We start from the raw sequence: 22,527 nt of genomic DNA, 5'->3' as shown, positions 1-22,527 counted from the left end.
GTTTTCCTACCTTCTCTATTGTTGCTCAGGTCCCTCCCTAAACACGAGCGCCTGGTGGACCTGCACGGCTCGGTGATTGACCACACGTATGGCGGCGGCTCCAGCATTGCTGTGCTGCTCATCATGGAGAGGCTTCACAGAGATCTCTACACAGGCCTGAAGGTAATCCCATATCTATCATTTACCCTTACAGTGCCTTGCGAAAGTATTCGGCCCCCTTGAACTTTGCGACCTTTTGCCACATTTCAGGCTTCAAACATAAAGATATAAAACTGTATTTTTTTGTGAAGAATCAACAACAAGTGGGACACAATCATGAAGTGGAACAACATTTATTGGATATTTCAAACTTTTTTAACAAATCAAAAACTGAAAAATTGGGCGTGCAAAATTATTCAGCCCCCTTAAGTTAATACTTTGTAGCGCCACCTTTTGCTGCGATTACAGCTGTAAGTCGCTTGGGGTATGTCACTATCAGTTTTGCACATCGAGAGACTGAAATGTTTTCCCATTCCTCCTTGCAAAACAGCTCGAGCTCAGTGAGGTTGGATGGAGAGCATTTGTGAACAGCAGTTTTCAGTTCTTTCCACAGATTCTCGATTGGATTCAGGTCTGGACTTTGACGTGGCCATTCTAACACCTGGATATGTTTATTTTTGAACCATTCCATTGTAGATTTTGCTTTATGTTTTGGATCATTGTCTTGTTGGAAGACAAATCTCCGTCCCAGTCTCAGGTCTTTTGCAGACTCCATCAGGTTTTCTTCCAGAATGGTCCTGTATTTGGCTCCATCCATCTTCCCATCAATTTTAACCATCTTCCCTGTCCCTGCTGAAGAAAAGCAGGCCCAAACCATGATGCTGCCACCACCATGTTTGACAGTGGGGATGGTGTGTTCAGGGTGATGAGCTGTGCTGCTTTTACGCCAAACATAACGTCTTGCATTGTTGACAAAAAGTTCAATTTTGGTTTCATCTGACCAGAGCACCTTCTTCCACATGTTTGGTGTGTCTCCCAGGTGGCTTGTGGCAAACTTTAAACAACACTTTTTATGGATATCTTTAAGAAATGGCTTTCTTCTTGCCACTCTTCCATAAAGGCCAGATTTGTGCAATATACGACTGATTGTTGTCCTATGGACAGAGTCTCCCACCTCAGCTATAGATCTCTGCAGTTCATCCAGAGTGATCATGGGCCTCTTGGCTGCATCTCTGATCAGTCTTCTCCTTGTATGAGCTGAAAGTTTAGAGGGACGGCCAGGTCTTGGTAGATTTGCAGTGGTCTGATACTCCTTCCATTTCAATATTATCGCTTGCACAGTGCTCCTTGGGATGTTTAAAGCTTGGGAAATCTTTTTGTATCCAAATCCGGCTTTAAACTTCTTCACAACAGTATCTCGGACCTGCCTGGTGTGTTCCTTGTTCTTCATGATGCTCTCTGCGCTTTTAACGGACCTCTGAGACTATCACAGTGCAGGTGCATTTATACGGAGACTTGATTACACACAGGTGGATTGTATTTATCATCATTAGTCATTTAGGTCAACATTGGATCATTCAGAGATCCTCACTGAACTTCTGGAGAGAGTTTGCTGCACTGAAAGTAAAGGGGCTGAATAATTTTGCACGCCCAATTTTTCAGTTTTTGATTTGTTAAAAAAGTTTGAAATATCCAATAAATGTCGTTTCACTTCATGATTGTGTCCCACTTGTTGTTGATTCTTCACACAAAAATACAGTTTTATATCTTTATGTTTGAAGCCTGAAATGTGGCAAAAGGTCGCAAAGTTCAAGGGGGCCGAATACTTTCGCAAGGCACCGTATATAGTTCATCTAGCACTTATGATGACATAAGTGATTTGGCACACTGAGGCCTACCTCCCCATCTCCTCGCTCTCTATCAGGCTGGTTTATCACTAAAGGAGAGACTCCAGGTCGCTCTGGACGTGGTGGAAGGCATTCGCTTCCTGCATGGCCAGGGGCTTCTGCACAGAGACATCAAACTAAAGAATGTGCTGGTGAGTGAGGGTTAAAGGTCATCTCAACTCATGCTAAATGTGTAACACTAGCGTTGATCACTACACTATCCATTCATCAAATCAGTTCTAATGTTGAGCTGATTCAGCTGTGGGCATCATGGCTCAGTGGAAATGCTCCAGCACCGCACACCTCATTATTTCCATCATATTCCACCTGTGTTGCTTGCTTGGTAGTGTAAGAATAGCCCAGCCCTGCCTACACAGTATGATGGTTGGCTCATATATCACTGTTTTGCTGTGTCCTCTGACTTAACTATGTGTGAAAATAAGGGGCAATGTTTAATGAGACATACTATGTTTGCATTTTCATGAAATGGAGGTCACAGGCTACAACACATAGCTGTATTGTTAGGACAGAGTTATGGAAAATTATTTAACTTCACTCATAAATTGGATGCTCTGAGTACTGACCTTTTTGGAATTTAGTTTTGAGTTGACAATTGGGGGATAAAATCACTTACTTTCTTTGTATTGAAGACTCAAGGGTATGCTTTTTTGACTGTATATTCCCTGAGAAACCAATATTTATGGTCCTGAAGTTTCACGTCTTGCCAAAAGTGTTCCTCGTCTGTGCTGTCATCTGTCCCTCCCTCAGCTGGACAAACAGAACCGGGCCAAGATCACAGACCTGGGCTTCTGTAAGCCAGAGGCCATGATGTCCGGCAGCATTGTAGGAACCCCCATCCACATGGCCCCCGAGCTCTTCACAGGTCAGCTATCCTGCTACTCGGTCACACTGCTGCATCATCTCTTATTCTAGACTCTTTGGTTAAACCCCAAGTCTCACCTCTTTCTTCAGGAAAGTATGATAATTCTGTGGATGTCTATGCCTTTGGAATCCTGTTCTGGTACCTCTGCACTGGCTCCGTCAAACTCCCAGAGTCCTTTGAGAAATGCTCCAGCAAGGACCAGTTGTGGAATAATGTTAAAAAAGGTGATGTGCAAACCCACAGCTAAAATACAAATTATTGTTGTAACATTTGTATTTTATCCAGGATTTACAGTGTGTCTATTTGTGGATGAGATGTGTATGTCTGTTAGCTGAATTGGACTAGAGAGCTGCTCAGGCCTCATTTGTGCCCATGATGTTTGCAGGCGCGCGACCCGAACGGTTGGCCAACTTTGATGAGGAATGCTGGCAGCTGATGGAGGCCTGCTGGAATGGAGACCCTTCCCAGAGGCCACTGCTCGGCATCGTAGAGCCCAGCCTGCAAAGCATCATGGTACGGCTTTGCAATTGTGGCTCAGATCAGAAGAGCAGCAGCCTGGAGGACTCAAACTGAAACTCAGAGAGGACCACAGACTGTTGCAAAGGATTATGGTCCAAATAAAAAACTTTTTGTTGTATTTATGGAAAAAGGACAGTGTGTTTCTGGAAGGCCAATAATAAAGATTGTCAAAGACAGTTGTCCTCTTCCTTTACAGGAGTTATATATACACTATTTAAGCTGACACTTGACAAATGTGTTTGTGCCGTGTTTATTTGCATAGTATACAAACTCTAGCAGACACTATGCTTCCGACTTAGCTGGCATGCTAATTGCTGATTGGTCATAGGATTGTTACTAGATACAACATTTGAAATATAGTAAAAAAAAAAAAAGAACGCAGTATTATATATAAAAATATTAATTTTAGACTGTATTTAAACTGGTTATCAGAGTATTCATGCATCTATGAAATTCATTTTTAAAAATTTTAAATAAAATGATTTTGACAAATAATCAATTGTTTCCCTTCACTCTTAAATAGGGTTCTGTTTTCAGCATCTTCACAGCACCAGTCCTCAAGCCTTAGAGGATACTGCTATTTCCCTGATAATAAACCAATCTTTATCATTTAGATGCCAACAGGGTAACGACCCCAGGAAAATTTAGACTGTCCACACTAATACAGAAGATGGAAGTGATGCTATCTATACGCCTGTTGCACATGTGACAAAAACTAAAATGTAATGACATGAATCAACACCTGGAAGAAACTTAGGATGGTAAGAATAATTGAATATTAAGATTCTGGAATGAGGTATTCTGAAACGTGTCATAGCTGACAACAGCATTTTTCAAGTGCTTTTGAACTGCAACAAGACTATCCTGGCCATTGTGTACCAAGTAGGTAAGAAGTGACCGCATTTGTTAACCTATAATACGTGCAAATGTGTAATTGTATTGGCATTGAATGTTTTATTTTAAGTTACTGAAGACTTCTACATTATACTTCTGTGATCCAGAGGTTTGGGGATGGAGAAGACTGAGACGGCTCACACTGCACAGCAGCCCACCTTGGAGTACGTATAGTTCATAGAAATACAATGGTGTAGTCTGACCTAGTCCATGATGTGGTCACTACTATAGTGAATATAGTCTCATACAATTGGAATACCAAAGCATGAGGTAAATGCTTGCACTCTGGTCTCAGTGACTCACAGAGCGAGTTGGAGGAGGAGGAGGAGGAGGATGATGGCTTTGTTGGGGGGACCGGCGTGCAGTCAGACAAGGGACAGAGTGGCGCGGAGTCAGAGGGTGTGGATGAAGAGGATGACGATGAAGAGGTAACTTTGTTAGAAAGGACATCGTAATGTTTGGTCCAATCCAGACAACTGTACATTTGATATCAGGGATGTCATCAAATACAGTTTAGGTATGTGTCCCTTATGTGTCCCTCTTTCATTAGGCAGGACCTGCAGCCCAACCCAAGGAGAAGGGTAGTGAGTATTATCACCAGTAACATTTCTCCCCCACTATTCTGAGGTACACTGATAAAGCACCAATGATGTAAGTAACCATTGTTGTGCGCCACAGAGGAGGATTCCTTTGCCCGGATGCTTTCTATCTGGGGCACCACCAAGTATATCAGCAAGTGGAAGATGGCCCATCGGAGAGGCTACCACATCAACTGCCTGACCGATGACCCCGAACGCAAGGCCATGATCATGCAGCATGAGCTGGACTGCAAAACCAGTGTAAGAGACCCCAACCTTATTCCTTCACCTCAGCTCAATGGTAGAAAGGGTAATGCTGGTCGTGAGAGTTGCTGATGACATTAATTGTGCATATCTTAATGTCCATGACCCTGAAAGCTGAATCATGCAACTCTCTTCAGATTCCCCTCCCTATGGTGTGTATGATTGAGGAGGAGACCCTGCAGATTCTACAAAATATTGAGAATGGTAATCCCTGGTCAAAGTGTCCCTACACTTCAATTTATCTGAGCATATGAACTCTAGAAAGTCCTCTCCATCTTCTTACTTTCTCTGTGTTACTGTAGACTACAAGTACAAGTTGGGCGCCAGCCACCATCTGACAAAAGAGCTCCATGAGCGTATTGAGAGCCTGAAGTGCCAGGTATCCTCCAAGGTTAGGCACAGTGAGCCGGCCCCAGAGGGAGGAGTGCTGGCGACCCTGGTGGGGTGGGGCAGGGCACTGTCTGCTATGCTGGGTTGGCGCAGTGGAGCCTCAGCTACTAAAGATGGGAATGCTCTACCCTGCAAGGAGTGTCCCCTTGAAACAGACGACACAAAAGAATAAAGACTTGAATAAAGACTAATCTGTGATTCTTCTTGAAGTTCCAAGCATTTTGCTACACCTGGATGTGACCAATACATTTGTATTTGATTTTTAGTTGTGTTTCGGTAGCAGTTCAGCACCAGAGGGATCGAATGACTGGACTGTACTAAAACTCAGCATTCTACTACAAACTGCTTGGCCTACATGTGTTATGTAATATTTTTAATAGGCTAAGGAGGCCATTTCCCCTGAAGGAATAAAAAACAATACCACTGTATTAAAAGCATGTCTGTTTTACTCATTGCATTTTGGAAAATTCCTTTAGAAAGCCATTTATCTTAGAAAAATACAAGTCATATCTACCCTGGATCACTAAAGCTTTGACATCAGTAACCTACTACAGGTCTTGGTTTTAAGCAGTTGATGGCTTGGAGCTCCAATTATGAACTGTTCGTACCAACCAGATAAGGAGCTCTTCACAGTTGAGTCTCAACAAAGTGATTCATTAGGATCCCGATAATGTGGTAATGAAAATGAGAGATTGAACTCTTTTGTAGGCCTGATATTCAATAACCCTTCAGCAAGTGTTACCTTGTATTTACCATAGTGTTGTTGTAGGAAAACATTTTCAAGAAACAATTGGCAATGCAGAAATTCCCTCGACTTGGCACATATTGTTGAGGTATTGTATCATGGAGAATGCTCTCAGATGTCCGTTCATTTCATTTTAGGGAGCACCAGTGCAAACACAATCCTCTCAGGAACTGTAGTGTTATTAAATCTTCCGATGAAGGCTGTGTCGGTGCTTGTGGAGTAATGTTAAATTAATGATAAGACCTTTTAAGACACATAAAAACAAGTAACATGCAAGAGAAATAACAGGTTCTTTCCTACACATCAATACATTGCCTGAACTGCTTTTCAATAGTTGGAATGTAGTGGTGTACGGTATATTTGAGCACTGACTGAGGTGTGTACAGTTTATGCAGTATGATTCAATATGTTGCATGAAGTATTAGTGTATGTCATTTTACAGACAACTCTGTACAGTAAAATTGGAATACATTTGAAACAGTATTACAGTAAGTATTTGACAAAACAATGGGTCCTTCATATCTGATCTATAAAATACAAAGTTATTTAGTCACGGATTCAAATGAAGGCAAATATCCCTTGGACAAAAACGGGAGCATCTTCAATGTTCATACAAAAATGTGCTCCCAACACTTTACAAAAGTCAAGATGTATCAAAAGTCCTTGTTATACAAATTCTTGACACGCACACTCTTTTCCTCCAATGATGATGTAATAAAACAAAAGGCGAAGTGGTGGAGAAAGGCAGGCGTTCTCCCTCTGGATGACAGCTGTCCGGTCACTGTTGCCTTACAGAGCGCGTCCAATACGGGGCATTGCAATACTAAGTGACCCAATGGCCTCACTGTCCACAACCCAGTTCTCCAGCCACACTTCCAACAGGAGTCCCTTTCCTCCAGTGCCTGAACTCAGCTGGGTGGAGCTGTCCCCATCTCCTGTTCAGTCTGGGGACATGTTGGACTGACTGCTCAGGCTGGCAGCTTCCAGAGACTGGAGTGGAGAAGAGTGAGTCCTCTCTACACTGCAGCAAAACTCAAACTGGCCTCAGCCCTCAGTAGAACAATTAAATCATCAAACAAAACAACAACTGTACAGGCGACCCTTTCTGAAATTACAAATTAGATAAGGAATTTCCCTGAACGTTTAAAATCTGACAGCTAAATGACACAACCAAAGGAGGACTTCATTTTTCCGTATCTCCGGAGTTTGAAACATAAAACGAAACATCTGCTCCAGTTGACTACCAGCACATCTGGTCAGGCAGTGTAAATTATTTTTAAAAGTACATCGCTTCAAGTATGTAAACAAACAATGATATATATATTTTTTTTAAAGAGGGAGACTCATTCCATCAGTGCTGTCAAGCCTGGGCCAGTGCAGAGACTCCTGAGGTTTGGCTCTGTCTCCTGCTCTCTCGCACACACACGCACCCTCTTAAAAAATGAGGGGGAAGAGCGAGGGTACTCCATGTATCTCCAGTTGAGGACAATCCAACGCTCTGTGTCTCCTCACACATCAGCTCCTGTCACTCAGAGAAAAGTGTGTGTGGCGATGAGGGGCTGGGCTCTATGACCTGCAAAGACACACCCCTCCGTCAGCCTGCTCATATGTGTTACGGCGGCTGCTGGGAAAACAGGGCGATGGGAGGGTGGTGGTGTCGGTGACAAACACAACACAACACAGGGAAAATAGAAGGAACAGGAAAAAAATGAATGAATTATTCACACACACACATGGGATTCTTATTTTGGTTGTAAGGGGTGAAGGATGGCTGTAAGGGCTGAATGATCCATCGACATGAAGACAGTGATCCTGATTTCAAATGAGGATCAAGTGCTTCAGTGAATAAAATGAAAGAATAAGAATCTATGGTTTTTGGAGCGAGAGAGAGGACAGAGAAGGGTGGTTCGTAAGCTACAAGACTCAGCATTGTAGACACTCTTCATAATACATTTTTTTGACCTATAAATGAATAATATGTACCTATTGATTCTTGAAGAATAGAACTTAGAAATGCCTCAGGAGCTTAGTGTAACTGTCAGACCCCATCATATCAGCTTGTTTCATTCCAATGTTTGTAAACAAATTAAATGTTTTCAAACACTATATAGCATTAAAACATAGTTAAAACTATACTTTTGATATCAGGGATGGTCAGTCCTTGCATCCATTCCATTTCTCCAGCCCCATCCCTCAGCTCTGTAACGAAATACTGGGAGGACGCTTTGTTATTGTTTCAGCTGCTGATTCCCGCTTTAAAGCCGCTTGTATAATGGGAGCAATCAAAGCTAAAAAAAAAGTGTTCATATACAATCTAACTTGTTGAAATCAGCTTTTACTAAGTCCCTCTGTTTATGGAACAGTATTTTGTTCCCAATAATCAAATCACATTTTATTTGTCACATACACATGGTTAGCAGATGTTAATGCGAGTGTAGCGAAATGCTTGCAATAGAATAAAATCACCTGATCACGGAAGTTGCTTGACATTATTGGTGTCTGAGCTCATTGATGAGAATGTGACGGTGCTGCATGTTTTGGACTATTGACAAGCCAGCATGCTAACATCACCAGTACATAGAGGAAGACAGAGGACTACACACAATGGTGATTGGGGGGGGGGGGGGGGGGGTTCTCAAGACATTCAGTGGGACATCAATTCTCACACATCAACCTGGCAGACTGATCAACAGAAAAGTAACATACTGCATCCAGCAACATATAAAACAACATTTAAATACATAAGTACTGAGAAATCTCAACTTCCATCTAAAGCTGTTGCTTTGATTCTATGACATTGTGTTGTACTGTACATGTTGCTGTGTTTGTGATCTGCTCTGGGTTGAGTTCAGACAGAGCGGTGTATTCTGCATATTATGCTTGAACCTGCTTTGTGTTTGGTGCTCTGTGTTGGATGACACTCACTCTGATCCTGACGAGTCACCGTCTACTGTTCCCGCCTTGATGCTCATGCCGACACCATTCAGCTGATCTGGTAGGCTGGGTTTGGCCCGGCCCCCTCGGCTCTCACTGGAGGAGGAGCCCTGAGAGGAGGCGTGGCCCGGAGCGTTCTTTGACAGCTCGTTATGGATGCGGTTGATACCATTTCTCTCTGCGATGGGGGAGAGCTGCTTCTTCTTCAGGATTCCTGAATTTGAAGACACATCCTCTCAAACAATTCCAAAGTTCTGGAAAGCCCACCCCTACAGAGATATACAGTTGAACTAACAACATGTGGAGGAATGTTGCAGCAGTGTGGATGTTTAGTTTTGTTGCTAACCTTTCTGTGGGTGTGCATTGAGGTTGGGCAGACTGGGAAGTAGCAGCATCAAGTTATCCTTCCCATAGCTACCTGCCTTGTCCCCTGGCCTTTCACTTGGCATGCCTCGGGTGTCCCGAGTCTGGCCCAGCTCAGTGTTGGCCAGAGACTCTGTCTTCAGCCTGTCTGCTCCCCCGAGGCCCTCACTGCTGCTGGCTGTCGTCATATACTCCACTGGCCAGTACAGCTTACTCAGGTTGTTATCTGGGGAACAATTTTAAGACTACATCTTAAATGCTTGATGCATTAAATGATGGTGTAAGCTATGGTCAAATTCATAACATTCATGTATTGCTCAGAGGTGGATTTATTTACACCTGGACAATTGTATACAGTGTAGGTGTAGTCTATTGAAGGTATGGTCAGTGTGTGCTGTTTGGGTGTGGTGAACTGTTAAAAGTGTGGGAGCAGTATTATGAAGAAGGTCTGAGGTCACACAGTGGATGGGGCTGTGGTGACAAACCGGGCGCATTCCTCTGCCAAAGCGTTGCTGACGCATGCCATATCTTACAACGCCTAGATAGGTATTTTACAAATCAGCTAACCACATCATACATTATAGCAACCTGGTGCCCAACAGCAACCATTGGTTGATACATGCAACGTCTGAGCAGGGGAACACAACCACCATGTTGGTGTGGTCTACTGAGAGTGAGGCATTGAAGGTATGAGGTCGTATAGAGTGTGGATGACTGGGTTGATTATAGGTGTGAGGTCATACCGTGAGGGGGTGGTCTCTTGGACACGTTGGAGGCCATGCTTTCCCAGCATTCCTCTGGTGGGTAGGGCTCCTCCTCCTCGCTGTCAGAGGAGTGTGTGGAGGCGTATGAGCCGCTCTGGTCGTCTTCCAGAGACAGGTCACTGTCAGAGTCCGAGTTGGGATCTGTTGTTGCACACACACGTTAAGATGATGACCAATGAGAATTGCACAGATATATATTTTGTATACATATATTAACCATATGAAATAACCCTCTGTATGCCTCTCTGCTAAAGGCAGTCACAGTGATCCTAATGACATTAGAATGGGAGACCTACTATCTAAATGCTCTTTAGTTTCGTGGAAGAGTGAGCCGTGTTCATTCAGAGCGATGTGTGCTTGGCTGTTATTCAGGCCACCATCATCCCTGAAAAACACAACAGGACATGGAACAGGACATAAACGTACAAACACAAAGCCCTCATCTCCTCAATCAAAGTTACTATGTGTATCTGAAAGGGCTGTTCTACTTGTATTACTCTACATAATAGACCATCATAAAATATACATTTTCAATTCATTTGTAAAGTAAACTTTTTTCTAATACACAATGATGCAGGAGGCCCTGAACAGCTTGTGTCCATGGGGTCTGTTATGTTCCTCTGGGCTTGCCGTACCTAAGGACAAAAGGGACGTAGCTCTGCTGGCTCTTGCCACTCTGCAGGGTGCCGTTCAGAGACACACTGGAGTCTCCAAACGGCAGGTGGTACAGTCTGCCATCCATGTAGCTGGTGGTACAGTTATATGACTGGAGGAGGAGGAGAGGGACATGGTACAAGTTAATAGGCAGTAAGTCATCACACCAAATTCTGTTTTATTTGTTTGATGCTTTAGTTCATTGTCCTTGGTAACACAAGGCCAAACCTAAAGGTATGATATGGAGGCCTACAGCTGTACATAGCTGTACTAGTTCCTGTTCTACTAAGGCCTTGGATGACTGGTGTCCCTATATAGTGGGAGAGACTCACAGAGGGCTTGGACTTGATCATGTGATCTGGGCGCTTGCGGCTGCAGCAGTAGCGCATGGCTTTCCTGGCATCCTTGTTGAAGACGATGCGGAAGAAGAAGATGAAGGGACCCTGGATGGACAGACCAAAGGAAGAGGAAGTCAAAGAAACCAATGGAGCAAGGTACCAATTCCTGGTATAAGTCAGAGAAGAAAGTGTTTACCTGGAGACAGTTGAATCCAGCAAACAAGTAGTGGAAGATGATCATGTCACTGTTGACTGAGAGTACAGCTAACAGACATGTTACAGTGACCAGGAGGAGAACCCCACACGCAGTCCTCAGCCCAGAGCTACACACACACACACACACACACACACGTTAAATGAGGACACCACAAAGGTTACATTGGGATAAGTGCATTTTCAGAGTTTAGTGAATTGGCAGCTTCACTCTGATTTCAATGACACAATGCACACTCTCCGTTGTCCCTAATGTGCGGTAGTCATGTTTCCTTGGGGTACAACAGCATGCCTGTGTTAATGACAGAATGAGTGTAGTTTCCCTATTGTTTTTATTCAGGCAGCGGCAGGACACTCACACAGGGGGCTCTTTCTTCTCAAAGCTGTGGTGTCTAATGGAGCAGGATGCTCTGGAGGCCAGGATGTACAGGAAGATGTTCATCTGGAAAACACAAACAATATATTAATGCACTATAATTTACATAATAAGCTACTAATATTGATGGCAAGCTAAACACAGATTACACACCAACCACCATATCATATGAGTGTAATATAACTAACTGTATTAGAGGTGGAGTGTACTCACAAACACCACCATGGCGATGGGTCCCGCCAAGCTCCAGATCAGAGTGTCGTACATGGACAGCCAGCAGAAGTCTGGGTTCCCATAACCCTCTGGGTCCAGTCCGACCGCCAGGCCTGGACAACACAACAAACAAACAAACCACTAGTAACTACCAGTAACTATAAAATAACTACAGTCTAACTGGATATATGATGAGTTGGCATTGTGTGTCTGTGTGTGTGTGTATTATTCAGACCTGTGATAAAGGCCGGCACGCCCCAGCCGATCATGTAGTAAAAGCGCATGGGTCCGTAGTTGATGTCTCGTATTTCGCTCAGCATGCGGTAGACGTGCAGGCCCTCCAGGAAGAGCCAGGAGAAGGTGCACAGGTAGAAGAAATGCAGCAAGATGGCAATGATTGTGCACATGAACTAAACACACACACACACACACACACACACACACACACACACACACAGAGAGAGCATATAATACTGGAAATGACAGGCCTCAAAATGGGCTGAATGCTTTGCTTATTTTTTCCTTTGATTTGAATCAGATCCATATGTCAGACACCTATTCCAAATACAAATGAGAGGAAAGGTAGGATATTGAAAGTGAAGTGCTGAATGGAGGTAGAGAGGGACACGAGGTCAAATACAGTATTAAAGGTAGATAGAGAATAACTTTGTTCCAGTAGTTTACCGGGTTGTCTGGCAGGTTAATGCCCAGGATGAAGATGAGTTCGGAGATGAAGAGGGCAGTGGCTCCATTGTTGACGATACTGGTCTTGTTGCAGTGCATGGCCCGCAGGCAGAGGAGGAAGAGGGTGGTGAGAAAGAGGAAGACCAGGGTCACACCCACCGTGCTCCACGTCACCAGCTTCACGGGCAGGATCTCACCGTTCTGAAAAGATAAGAAGGGGAAGTTTAAATATAGCTTTTTCTGGTCATTATAGTGAACAAGACCACTTTTGGGTGTGGCCTGTGGTGCATTGAGGTATCTATGCGAAGTTCACAATGTGAAGTCTATATGGACTAGTTTTGTAGTGTTGTATGCAATGTTAGGTCTGAAACTATGAGGGGAATGTTGTGTGGTGTTTTTGTGATACATCGTGTAGCCCCTCTCACCTCTCTCCTGGAGACATCCATGAGGACAGCGAAGCTGGTCATGTGGTAACACTGGCAGCTGATGTGAGTGTTGTTCCTGAACACCATCTCACAGCCTTTAGCTGACCAGCCTCCGTTCCCCGCTCTGACAAACACAATAAACAGTCAAACAATGCAATGGTGGATTAATTGGTTTCAACCTAATCCTTTATAGAGCCTTTCTAAAAACCTTTGTTTCTACAGCTCAAAGTTCAAATAGCTAAAGTGTGTGTGTGTGTGTGTGTGTGTGTGTGCAACTCACAGTATGGAGTGGTTCCAGAAGACACAGATGGGTTTGGAGCGGTCCTCAGCGGTGACCATGCGGAACTGCACAGTGATTGGTTTGTCCAGGGTGTGCTGCAGCAGCTCCTCGTTGTCATGGACCGTGATGCTGACCACAGGGGTGTTGATGACAGGACGCTTGGGCACCCTGGTGGACGTCACACAAAACCATCATTAAATAATACTTTAGCATAGAAGACAGCAACCTATACTTTACCATCTTCTCTTCCTCCCTTAACCCCTACACACACACACACACACACACACACACACACACACACACACACACACACACACACACACACACACACACACACACACACACACACACATATATAAATAAAATAGACATACACACACACATACACACAGTTGAAGTCAGAAGTTTACATACATTTAAGTTTTTCACAATTCCTGACATTTAATCCTCGTAAAGTACGTCCTGTCCTTGCAGAAACAGCTCCTCAGCTCCTGTTTGAATCATAACACTCAAAGATTCCTCAAACAAAAAATCTGTCTCACTTTCCCAATCAATCTCTTCTATAAACTGGTGCAAATCTGTATACTTAGACTTGGACTTCGCTTTTCCTGATTTATTCGCCATGATGTTTTCAATGAAATCATTGAAAAAACACTTTCCAAAATACTACTTTTCAAAACATTGCTGTGCGTAACAAGCGTGACTGCAACTACTCTGATGGTCAAGACGAGAATGGAGTTCGTTACGCGTGCGTTTACAAACAAGGGATGGTGGTCCAACCCATAACATACTGGCGTTTACCTCAGCTCGTTGGCTATCTACCCAGCTAGATTTCAAGAAGATCAGTGGTCATTGGGCAAAAATACAGTCAATCAACAAAGCTTCGCTAAAATTATTGGTGCGCAATGAAGTCATTGCTCGTTGTCTTCAAATCAGTTCACTTCGGTCAATACTCCCCGCAAAAAAAAAACAATCAAGTTTGGCTGTGTTGCAAACATCCAGAGGAATGCACTGAAACCAACCATGACTAGATAAATGATTGTTTACTATGTGTAATTACGTTGAATGCTCCGTAAAAAGTTGATAGAGATGGAATTCACGGCTCAAACGGTTTACCAAATGTTTTGATTTAGGCTATAAAAATGGATTTTATCAAAGAAAACCGCACTTCATTTGATCACTGGGACCCTCAGCAAGAGAAATAAGAGCAAGATATCAGAATGTAAGTCATAATTTTACCTTCAGATGTGAATGTGTAAAAACTGTTATGGTGGAAAATGTTTTTTGTTGTTGATCGCTCTTCTCAAACAAAAGCAGGGTAATTGTTCTCTGTAATAGCTATTTTAAATCTGAAAACGTAGTTTGATGACCAAGATCCTAATCTTTTGAAGGATGTAAGACACTTGCATTTTCAAGAATGTTTAATGTTACGACGTTGTATTTTTAGTTGTCACTCTGAAATGTCCCCTGATGTTGATTCCTGTACGGGGATCGCAGCCATAACAGGTTATACTTGCATACTATTGCTTGTAAAGATGAGCGTGGTACCTTCAGGCGTTTGGAAATTGCTCCCAAGGATGAACCAGACTTGTGGAGGTCTTGGCTGATTTCTTTTGATTTTCCCATGATGTCAAGCAAAGAGGCACTGAGTTTGAGGGTAGGCCTTTAAATACATCCACAGGTACACGTCAAATTGACTCTAATGATGTCAATTAGCCTATCAGAAGCTTCTAAAGCCATGATATCATTTTCTGGAATTTTCCAAACTGTTTAAAGGCACAATCAACTTAGTGTATGTAAACTTCTGACCCACTGGAATTGTGATACAGTGAATGATAAGTGAAATAACCTGTCTGTAAACAATTGTTGGAAAAATGACTTGTGTCATGCACAAAGTAGATGTCCTAACCGACTTGCAAAAACTATAGTTTGTTAACAAGAAATTTGTGGAGTAGCTGAAAAACAAGTTTTAATGACTCCAACCTGAGTGTATGTAAACTTCCGACTTCAACTGTATGTATGTTAATATGGAATCAGATCTCAGTCTCTCTTGGTCTCACCTCAGACTCCTCTTATCAGGGTCGTAGCTCTCAGGCAGAAGTGAGGCCAGGCTGTGGAAGATGATCACACTAGCGATGGCTTCCTGCTCGGGGTCGTCAGGACCTCTATGGCGCCTCTTCCTGTTGGACGTGTGGTTCCTCAGGAAGGGTTCTGGGAAGGTGTCCAGGTGGCGGTGACCCTTGGTCTCCAAGGGTGGCTCAAAGACGGAGTCGGGGAGGGTGACGGCCGTCTCCTGGTCCTGAGGCCTCAGTCCTCTCAGAGACTGGTAGCGAGGGAGCTTGGCTCCGGGAAAGTTCATCTTCTGGAGGCGATCTATTGAGATGACTGTGGAGAGAACACACAACACAGGAAGGGTAGGTTAGACAAACCACAACAAAGAGATAACTGTTTAGACGTTCAGTTTATCCTTCAACGCTCATGGAAGAATAATGAACACATATATTCCAGCTGATAAACATACTACAATATGCTGTGCATATCTCTAACTTATTTTGCATTAAGCGATCATCATCACTCCCATATTTCTACAATGGCATACCACAGAAGACTACCCTCACCTATGTGTGGAGTGACGATGGTGAAGGGGCTGAGGTAGGTCTTCCTCATGTTCTGTGCCAGGGTGTTGGCGTACTGCTCAAACTGGCGCAGCAGGGCCGCCGTGCCCCCCTCCGTCTGCTGGATCAGCTCCCAGTGTGGCCGTGTGCCCGGGGACAGGATGGCACTGCCCACCCGCACCAGGTTCTGATAGAGGGAGTAAGGCAGGGGGTCAGAGAGACAGACTGGCATAGGGTGGTGTTGGGCAAATGTCTACAGAGTTGATCTGAGATTTATGTTGTACTGTGTCATGTGGTATTACGCTGTGCATTCAACTGTTGTGCGCTGCCATGTGTTGCCCTATCCTGTGCTGCATGGTGGTGTGTTACACTGTGCAGCATTGTGCTGTGTTGTGTATTATTGTGTTACCTCAGTGAATAGGACGTCCTGTGTAGCGGTCAGGCTGAAGCCCTGCTGGTGGCTCTCGTACTTCAGAAGGCTCTGGGTGAGGCGGTAGGCCACCTTTACATCACTACCGTAGTACTCCACCGTGTGTAGCGTGGCGTTGGCCAACATGGCTGCAGTCTGCTGGACACGCCCAGAGTCCAGGAGAGACATGTTACGGGCCAACTTCTCCGACTGGACCGGGGAAGGGAGAACATTCTTAAAGCACCATTTTACACTTTTGATGATGTGTGTGTGTGTGTGTGTACGTACATACATACACACACACACACACACACACACACACACACACACACACACACACACACACACACACACACACACACACACACACGGTTGAAGTCGGAAGTTTACATACACCTTAGCCAAATACATTTAAACTCAGTTTTTCACAATTCCTGACATTTAATCCTTTCCCACAATATGTTGGGTGAATTTTGGCCCATTTCTCCTGACAGAGGTGGTGTAACGGAGTCAGGTTTGTAGGAGTTCTTCGGCTTGCAAGCCTCCCCGTTTTTCCTCCAAACATAACGATGGTCAATATGGCCAAACAGTTATATTTTTGTTTCATCAAACCAGAGGACATTTCTCCAAAAAGTACGATCTTTGTCCCCATGTGCAGTTGCAAACCGTAGTCTGGCTTTTTTATGGCGGTTTTGGAACAGTGGCTTCTTCCTTGCTGAGCGGCCTTTCAGGTTATGTCGATATAGGACTTGTTTTACTGTGGATATAGATACTTTTGTACCTGTTTCCTCCAGCATTTTCACAAGGTCCTTTGCTGTTGTTCTGGGATTGTGTTTATACTTGCGTACTATTGTTTGTACAGATGAACGTGGTACCTTCAGGCGTTTGGAAATTGCTCCCAAAGATGAATCATACTTGTGGAGGTGTACAATTTGTGGAGGTCTTGGCTGATTTCTTTAGATTTTCGCATGATGTCAAGCAAAGAGCCACTGAGTTTGAAGGTAGGCCTTGAAATACATCCACAGGTACACCTCCATTTGACTCAAATTATGTCAATTAGCCTATCAGAAGCTTCTAAAGCCATGACATCATTGTCTGGAATTTTACAAGTAAAATAAAAAGGCACCAACTCTACTATATTATAGCAATAAAATCAGTTCATCACTGAACTTAATAGCATATGTCACTGAAGTGAATTGATCCATATAAATGTGAGCTAGCTGTAGAGGAGCTGTACACACCAGGGCTTTGAGTTTGGTGAAGGTGACAGAGGTACAGTTGAAGAGGTTGGGGGGCAGCCATCCCTTGTGTTCATCACAGTGGCGGATAGCTGTGCCTGAGAGAGAAAGAGAGTTTCAACCATTCCATAATAGAAATGGTAATTATTATATATGCTATATAGTATACTGTATTAGCTAAGCCACAGAGTCATCATACCAATAGATCCCTTGGGACAGGAGACGGCTGTAGGGAGACCAAACTTTGTCCTAGGCCACCAGATCCCAGCCTCTATCGCCTGGGGACAACTGTCATAGATCACTGAAATAGAAAGAGAGAGGGAGGTAGAAAGAGAGAGGGAGAGAAGGAAAGCCGATTCAATTAATTGTCCAGGTGTAACTGTATGCATGACAGATAATTATTAAAGCTGCAATATGTAACTTTTTAGGCTAGCCGACCAAATTCACATAGAAATGTGAGTTATAGATCTGTCATTCTCATTGAAAGCAAGTTTGTTTGTGCACTATTTCTATGCTTCCCGTTCTGAAGTTTAGTTTTCGTGTCTTTTACTTTAGGTTTTGTACACCATATTAAAACAGCTGAAAATAATATGTTTGGTTATTGAAAAGATATTTCACAGCAGTTTAGACGGTACAATGATTTTCTATACTTGTTTTGTCACATAACTGAAATTAGGCTAACTATTAGAATTTCAGCAACCAGGAAATGGCGGAGCGATTTATGCACATTGCACCTTTAATGTTCACTTGGCACAAAAAAAACTTTTAAAAGGCCTTCTATAACCATTAATTTACTAAATTAGTGAACTAAATGAATCATTCTGGGCTACAGATACATTTCAACCATGATGCAGTTTTCTGAAGCATGTGATGTATGGTAATGCTGACCTTCACAGCCATTGGGCGACACCTCAGCAAATGGGTTGTCACAGCGGTCACACTGGCGCCCAATGACCCCTGGTTTACACTGGCACTGGCCACTCTCTCTCTCACACGCTCGCGAGAAGGAGCCCACTGGGTAACACTCACACAGCAGACACGCCTCGCTGGCCTCTGGACGGTAGTGGTTATCCTGAGAAGAGGGAGTGGGATAGAGAGAGAGAGAGATGGACGGGGAGGGAACAGAAAAGGGAGGGAGGGATGAAAGTACATTTTCCCAGTCAATGAAATACCAGCCCACAGTGCAGTTTCACCCATCGCCCCTGTCCAACATCCTGACATTGAGACTCAGTAGTTAGCTGACCTTGCAGCGGCACTCCCCGCTGGTCTTGTTGCAGTCGGCATCGAAGCCCCTGTCTGTCTGACAGTCACAGGGACCACAGGTCTTATGTCCCCACCAACCCCTGGGACACGGCAGGTCAGTCCTAAGGAGGGACACATACAGTCAGAAACACGGACCACAAATACACTCTGATAGTTTTCTTTATAGTCATATGGACCAAAAGGATCCTACTCACTTTCTCTCGCAGTACTGCCCAAAGTGGTTGCTGCGACAGTCACAAGTGTAGCCACGGGAGGAGCTAGCCTTCCTGGTGCAAGCTGATTGGTGCTCACAGGGGTTTAGTGCACATATGTCTATGCAGTTATCGCCATAGTAACCTGACAGGTAAACAACACAATATAAATTCATAAGTTATGCTTGGGAGGGATCAACATAAGGCAATATGGTTGTATTATATGGTTGTAAAATTGAATTATGAGGATGAAGACAATGATGACGAGGAAGAGGATGATGATGGTTGGCAGACTGACCGGTGAGGCAGGTACAGGAGTGGCTGTCCCAGTCATCACTGCAGTAGCTGTTGGAGGGGCAGGTGTTAGAGACACAGGGGTCTGGTACGCTGCAGCCCTGCTCCATGTTCACCCTCCTGGCCTGAGACATGCTGAGAGACACGGAGCTGGAGGAGGTCTCCCCCACAAGCAGACCCTGAGGAACACACACACAGCAGGCATAACACACTCAGACAATACTCTGTGTGTGTGTGTGTGTGTGTGTGTGTGTGTGTGTGTGTGTGTGTGTGTGTGTGTGTGTGTGTGTGTGTGTGTGTGTGTGTATAAGAGAGAGAGAGAATGAGTGATGAGAAGAGAACTGACCTGGACACAACCGCGGAAGCCGTGATGTATTTTCCCATCAGCCCCAGTGATGCCCCCGACACTCAGAGTCTTGACCTTCGCCCCCTTCAGCTTATTATCCACTTCCATACTGGCCTGGATATGTAGATCAGATCACACACATTAGATACATTCATATACACTCAGCTGACTGGCTGTCTACATACTGGCCTAAGTACATAACACATGCTAACTGCCCTGAATACATACATACAGCATTTCAATTAAATGTAAATAAAATACAGAAGCTACAGTTTGTCTTCTAACAGTGTCTCACCGTGTAGAGTCCATAGTCGAAGGAGAGCACAGCCTTGTGTCTGGGCGCGCCCCCCGGGACACCCTTCAGCTCCAGCTGTAGATGGTGCCAGTCTCCGTCGTTCACTGTCACCTCCTCTACCCGGGACAGGGTGGAGTCCTCCCCTCTCTGCAGGCCCATCACCACACTGCCCTCCCGCAGCTATAGATAGATAGAGAGAGAGAGAGAGAGAGAGATAGATAGATAGATAGATAGATAGATAGATAGATAGATAGAGAAAGAGAGAGAAAGAGAGAGAGAGAAAGAGAGAGAAAGAGAGAGGTGGAAGGGGATGGGAAGAGAGAAGTGAGGGAATGCAGGAGAGAGAGAGAACTTCTTTAGTATACATGCATCACATGCTCAGTCAGTAAGGTGTTATTCTCCTCCTCATCAGACAATCTATGGTAATACTGTAGTAAAATGTGCCCTGTTTTAAAATACACCAACTTTAAAATAGCTGCTGGACGGTTATTTTTCAAAAGAGGTACCTGACTAGACAAACACAACAGCTGCCATCTGAAAGGCCTGAAATGGCAGCTCTCAGATCTAAAGATAAAGCGTTTGTTAGTTGACAGGCTGTCTCAACACCATCAAATATTTACAGTCATGCTGCTGCCCGGAGAGCCAACAGGTGGAGCTTTACACCAACTAACCTACAGAAGTTTTAATGTCACATGCACAAGTACAGTCAAATGCCTTTCTTGCAAACTCTAAACCAACAACACAGTAATCAATCAAGCACTAAAAATAAGACAAGGTAGAACAAAAACACAAGAAATAAGAAACAAGAACACAAGGAAAGTAAGAAGCTTACAGGGTCAGTTCCAATACCAAATTTACAATGTACAGGGATCCTGAAGTGATAGAGGTAGATATGTACAGGGGTAAAGTGACTAGGCATCAGGATAAACAGCGTAGCAGCAGCGTAAATTAAGATTGTATGTGAGTGAGTGTGTGTGTGTGTGTGCGTGAGAAGAGTCACTAGAAATGTGTGTGTGTTGGAGTGTCAGTGTGCGTGATTGTGTGGAGTTCTGTGAGTGTGCAAAAAATATATATATACACAAGGGTCAACTCAGATAGTCCGTGTAGCCATTTTGTTAACTATTTAGCAGTCTTATGGCTTGGGGATAGAAGCTGTAGGAGCCTTTTGGTGTGATGCACCGGTACCGCTTGCCGTGCGGAAGCAGAGAACAGTCTATGGCTTGGGTGGCTGGGGTCTTTAACGATTTCCCCGGGCCTTCCTTTCACACTGCCTGATATAGAGGTTCTCGATCGAGGCCGGTTCTGTGGCCATACCAGGCAATGATGCAGCCAGTCAAGATGCTCTCAATGGTGCAGCTGTAGAACTTTTTGAGGATTCTGAGTCGTGAAGAAGGCGCTGTCGCATCTTCTTCACGACTCAGCGCCTGAGGACTATTTTAAGTCCTTAGTGATTTGGACATTGATCTTGAAGTTCAACCCGCTCCACTGCAGCCACGCCGTCGTGGGTGATCAGGGAGTACAGGAGGGGTCTAAGCACACACCCCTGTGGGTCAGTGTGGCGGAGGTGATGTTGCCTACCCTTACTACCTGGGGTCGGCCCGTCAGGAGGGAGGTGTTCAGTCCTATGTTCCAAGCTTGGTGACGAGCTTGGAGGGGGACAATGGTGTTGAAGGCTGAGCTGAAGATAATGAACAGCATGTGAGCTGTTGGAGTCATGCTGGGGTTGCATGCTACAATGTACTGATCTACTCCAACACCATACTAACATGCAGAATTGGATCAAAAAGGAGTGAAAAGAAACAGCAATAATCCCTAGCAAAACAGAATGAGCCAAACTATTGGCTATGTTCTCTTTGCTTCAGAAGGGATCTGTATGATATGCAGTGTACTGTGTGTAATATAATATGATGTGGCCTGTAGGTAAACACCTCTTCTCTTACACCTGGAAGGTGTACTTGTACTGCTGTTCTCTATTCTTGGGGAATGTTATTGGAGGTGTATGAGCCAGATTAAGGAGGGCTGTTTTGTGATCTGGCAGACCTGGCCTCCGCTGGCGTGAGATAGTGTCAGTAATAATAATAATATTTATATAGCACTTTTCAAGGATCCAAATTCACTTTCCAGTTGTAGAAATCATCAAAACCATGCCAGGCGTAACAGAACAAAGAACAAACATCAAACAACAAGTAGGGATTAGGGCTCAAGGAAGGGAAGGAGTGTGATGTGTCAGTGGATGGGTGAGAGACCAGGTGTGTGTGTGTGTGTGTGTGTGAGAGAGAGAGAATTGTCCTACTGTGTTTCTCCTTCTCCCTCCTCACCCCTTCTTTTCTCACTCTCCTTCTCCACCCCGTCACTCTGTTGCTCTGCAGCTGTTAATCTGGTATTACTGTGCCTGGTGTTTGGTCTAAAACATTTTGCGCGCAGTAACAATTCAATGAATGATTCAACCAGGAAATTCATTTAAAAAAAATATATATATATATATCTACACACA

At 44.1% G+C, this 22,527-nt stretch overlaps 2 protein-coding genes across 8 annotated transcripts in view; one reads left to right on the top strand and one right to left on the bottom strand.

Moving 5' to 3' along the window:
- Nucleotides 1–3,757, top strand: part of LOC110528074 (dual serine/threonine and tyrosine protein kinase) — a 28,036-nt gene extending 24,279 nt beyond the window's left edge. For 2 of the 3 annotated variants that reach the window (XM_036983632.1, XM_036983631.1), the window contains exons 11-15: nt 30–162; nt 1,904–2,017; nt 2,634–2,748; nt 2,838–2,972; nt 3,134–3,443. In XM_036983632.1, the coding sequence (XP_036839527.1) occupies nt 30–162; nt 1,904–2,017; nt 2,634–2,748; nt 2,838–2,972; nt 3,134–3,321 (685 nt within the window). In that variant the 3' untranslated portion in view covers nt 3,322–3,443. Of the gene's footprint in view, nt 1–29; nt 163–1,903; nt 2,018–2,633; nt 2,749–2,837; nt 2,973–3,133 lie in introns of all 3 variants that reach the window. The other variant, XM_021609871.2, reaches the window with a different exon arrangement.
- Nucleotides 3,758–5,821: 2,064 nt separating this feature from the next.
- Nucleotides 5,822–22,527, bottom strand: part of LOC110528980 (cadherin EGF LAG seven-pass G-type receptor 2) — an 86,804-nt gene continuing 70,098 nt past the window's right edge. For 2 of the 5 annotated variants that reach the window (XM_036983628.1, XM_036983626.1), the window contains exons 10-34: nt 20,034–20,213; nt 19,739–19,852; nt 19,397–19,571; nt 19,102–19,243; nt 18,888–19,008; nt 18,533–18,716; nt 17,844–17,945; nt 17,648–17,742; nt 16,407–16,616; nt 16,001–16,184; nt 15,443–15,767; nt 13,383–13,550; nt 13,103–13,226; nt 12,678–12,878; nt 12,229–12,403; nt 11,994–12,106; nt 11,764–11,846; nt 11,388–11,514; nt 11,186–11,296; nt 10,835–10,965; nt 10,496–10,584; nt 10,179–10,340; nt 9,419–9,661; nt 9,064–9,286; nt 5,822–7,762 (exon numbers count right to left, since the gene is read on the bottom strand). In XM_036983628.1, the coding sequence (XP_036839523.1) occupies nt 7,705–7,762; nt 9,064–9,286; nt 9,419–9,661; nt 10,179–10,340; nt 10,496–10,584; nt 10,835–10,965; nt 11,186–11,296; nt 11,388–11,514; nt 11,764–11,846; nt 11,994–12,106; nt 12,229–12,403; nt 12,678–12,878; nt 13,103–13,226; nt 13,383–13,550; nt 15,443–15,767; nt 16,001–16,184; nt 16,407–16,616; nt 17,648–17,742; nt 17,844–17,945; nt 18,533–18,716; nt 18,888–19,008; nt 19,102–19,243; nt 19,397–19,571; nt 19,739–19,852; nt 20,034–20,213 (3,840 nt within the window). In that variant the 3' untranslated portion in view covers nt 5,822–7,704. Of the gene's footprint in view, nt 7,763–9,063; nt 9,287–9,418; nt 9,681–10,178; nt 10,341–10,495; nt 10,585–10,834; nt 10,966–11,185; nt 11,297–11,387; nt 11,515–11,763; nt 11,847–11,993; nt 12,107–12,228; nt 12,404–12,677; nt 12,879–13,102; nt 13,227–13,382; nt 13,551–15,442; nt 15,768–16,000; nt 16,185–16,406; nt 16,617–17,647; nt 17,743–17,843; nt 17,946–18,532; nt 18,717–18,887; nt 19,009–19,101; nt 19,244–19,396; nt 19,572–19,738; nt 19,853–20,033; nt 20,214–22,527 lie in introns of those variants that run through there. The other 3 variants (XM_036983627.1, XM_036983629.1, XM_036983630.1) reach the window with 3 other exon arrangements.

The sequence above is a fragment of the Oncorhynchus mykiss genome, chromosome 7 (assembly GCF_013265735.2).
Source record: "Oncorhynchus mykiss isolate Arlee chromosome 7, USDA_OmykA_1.1, whole genome shotgun sequence".
NCBI lineage: Eukaryota > Metazoa > Chordata > Actinopteri > Salmoniformes > Salmonidae > Oncorhynchus > Oncorhynchus mykiss.
This window is presented reverse-complemented; position numbering and strand designations above follow the sequence as displayed.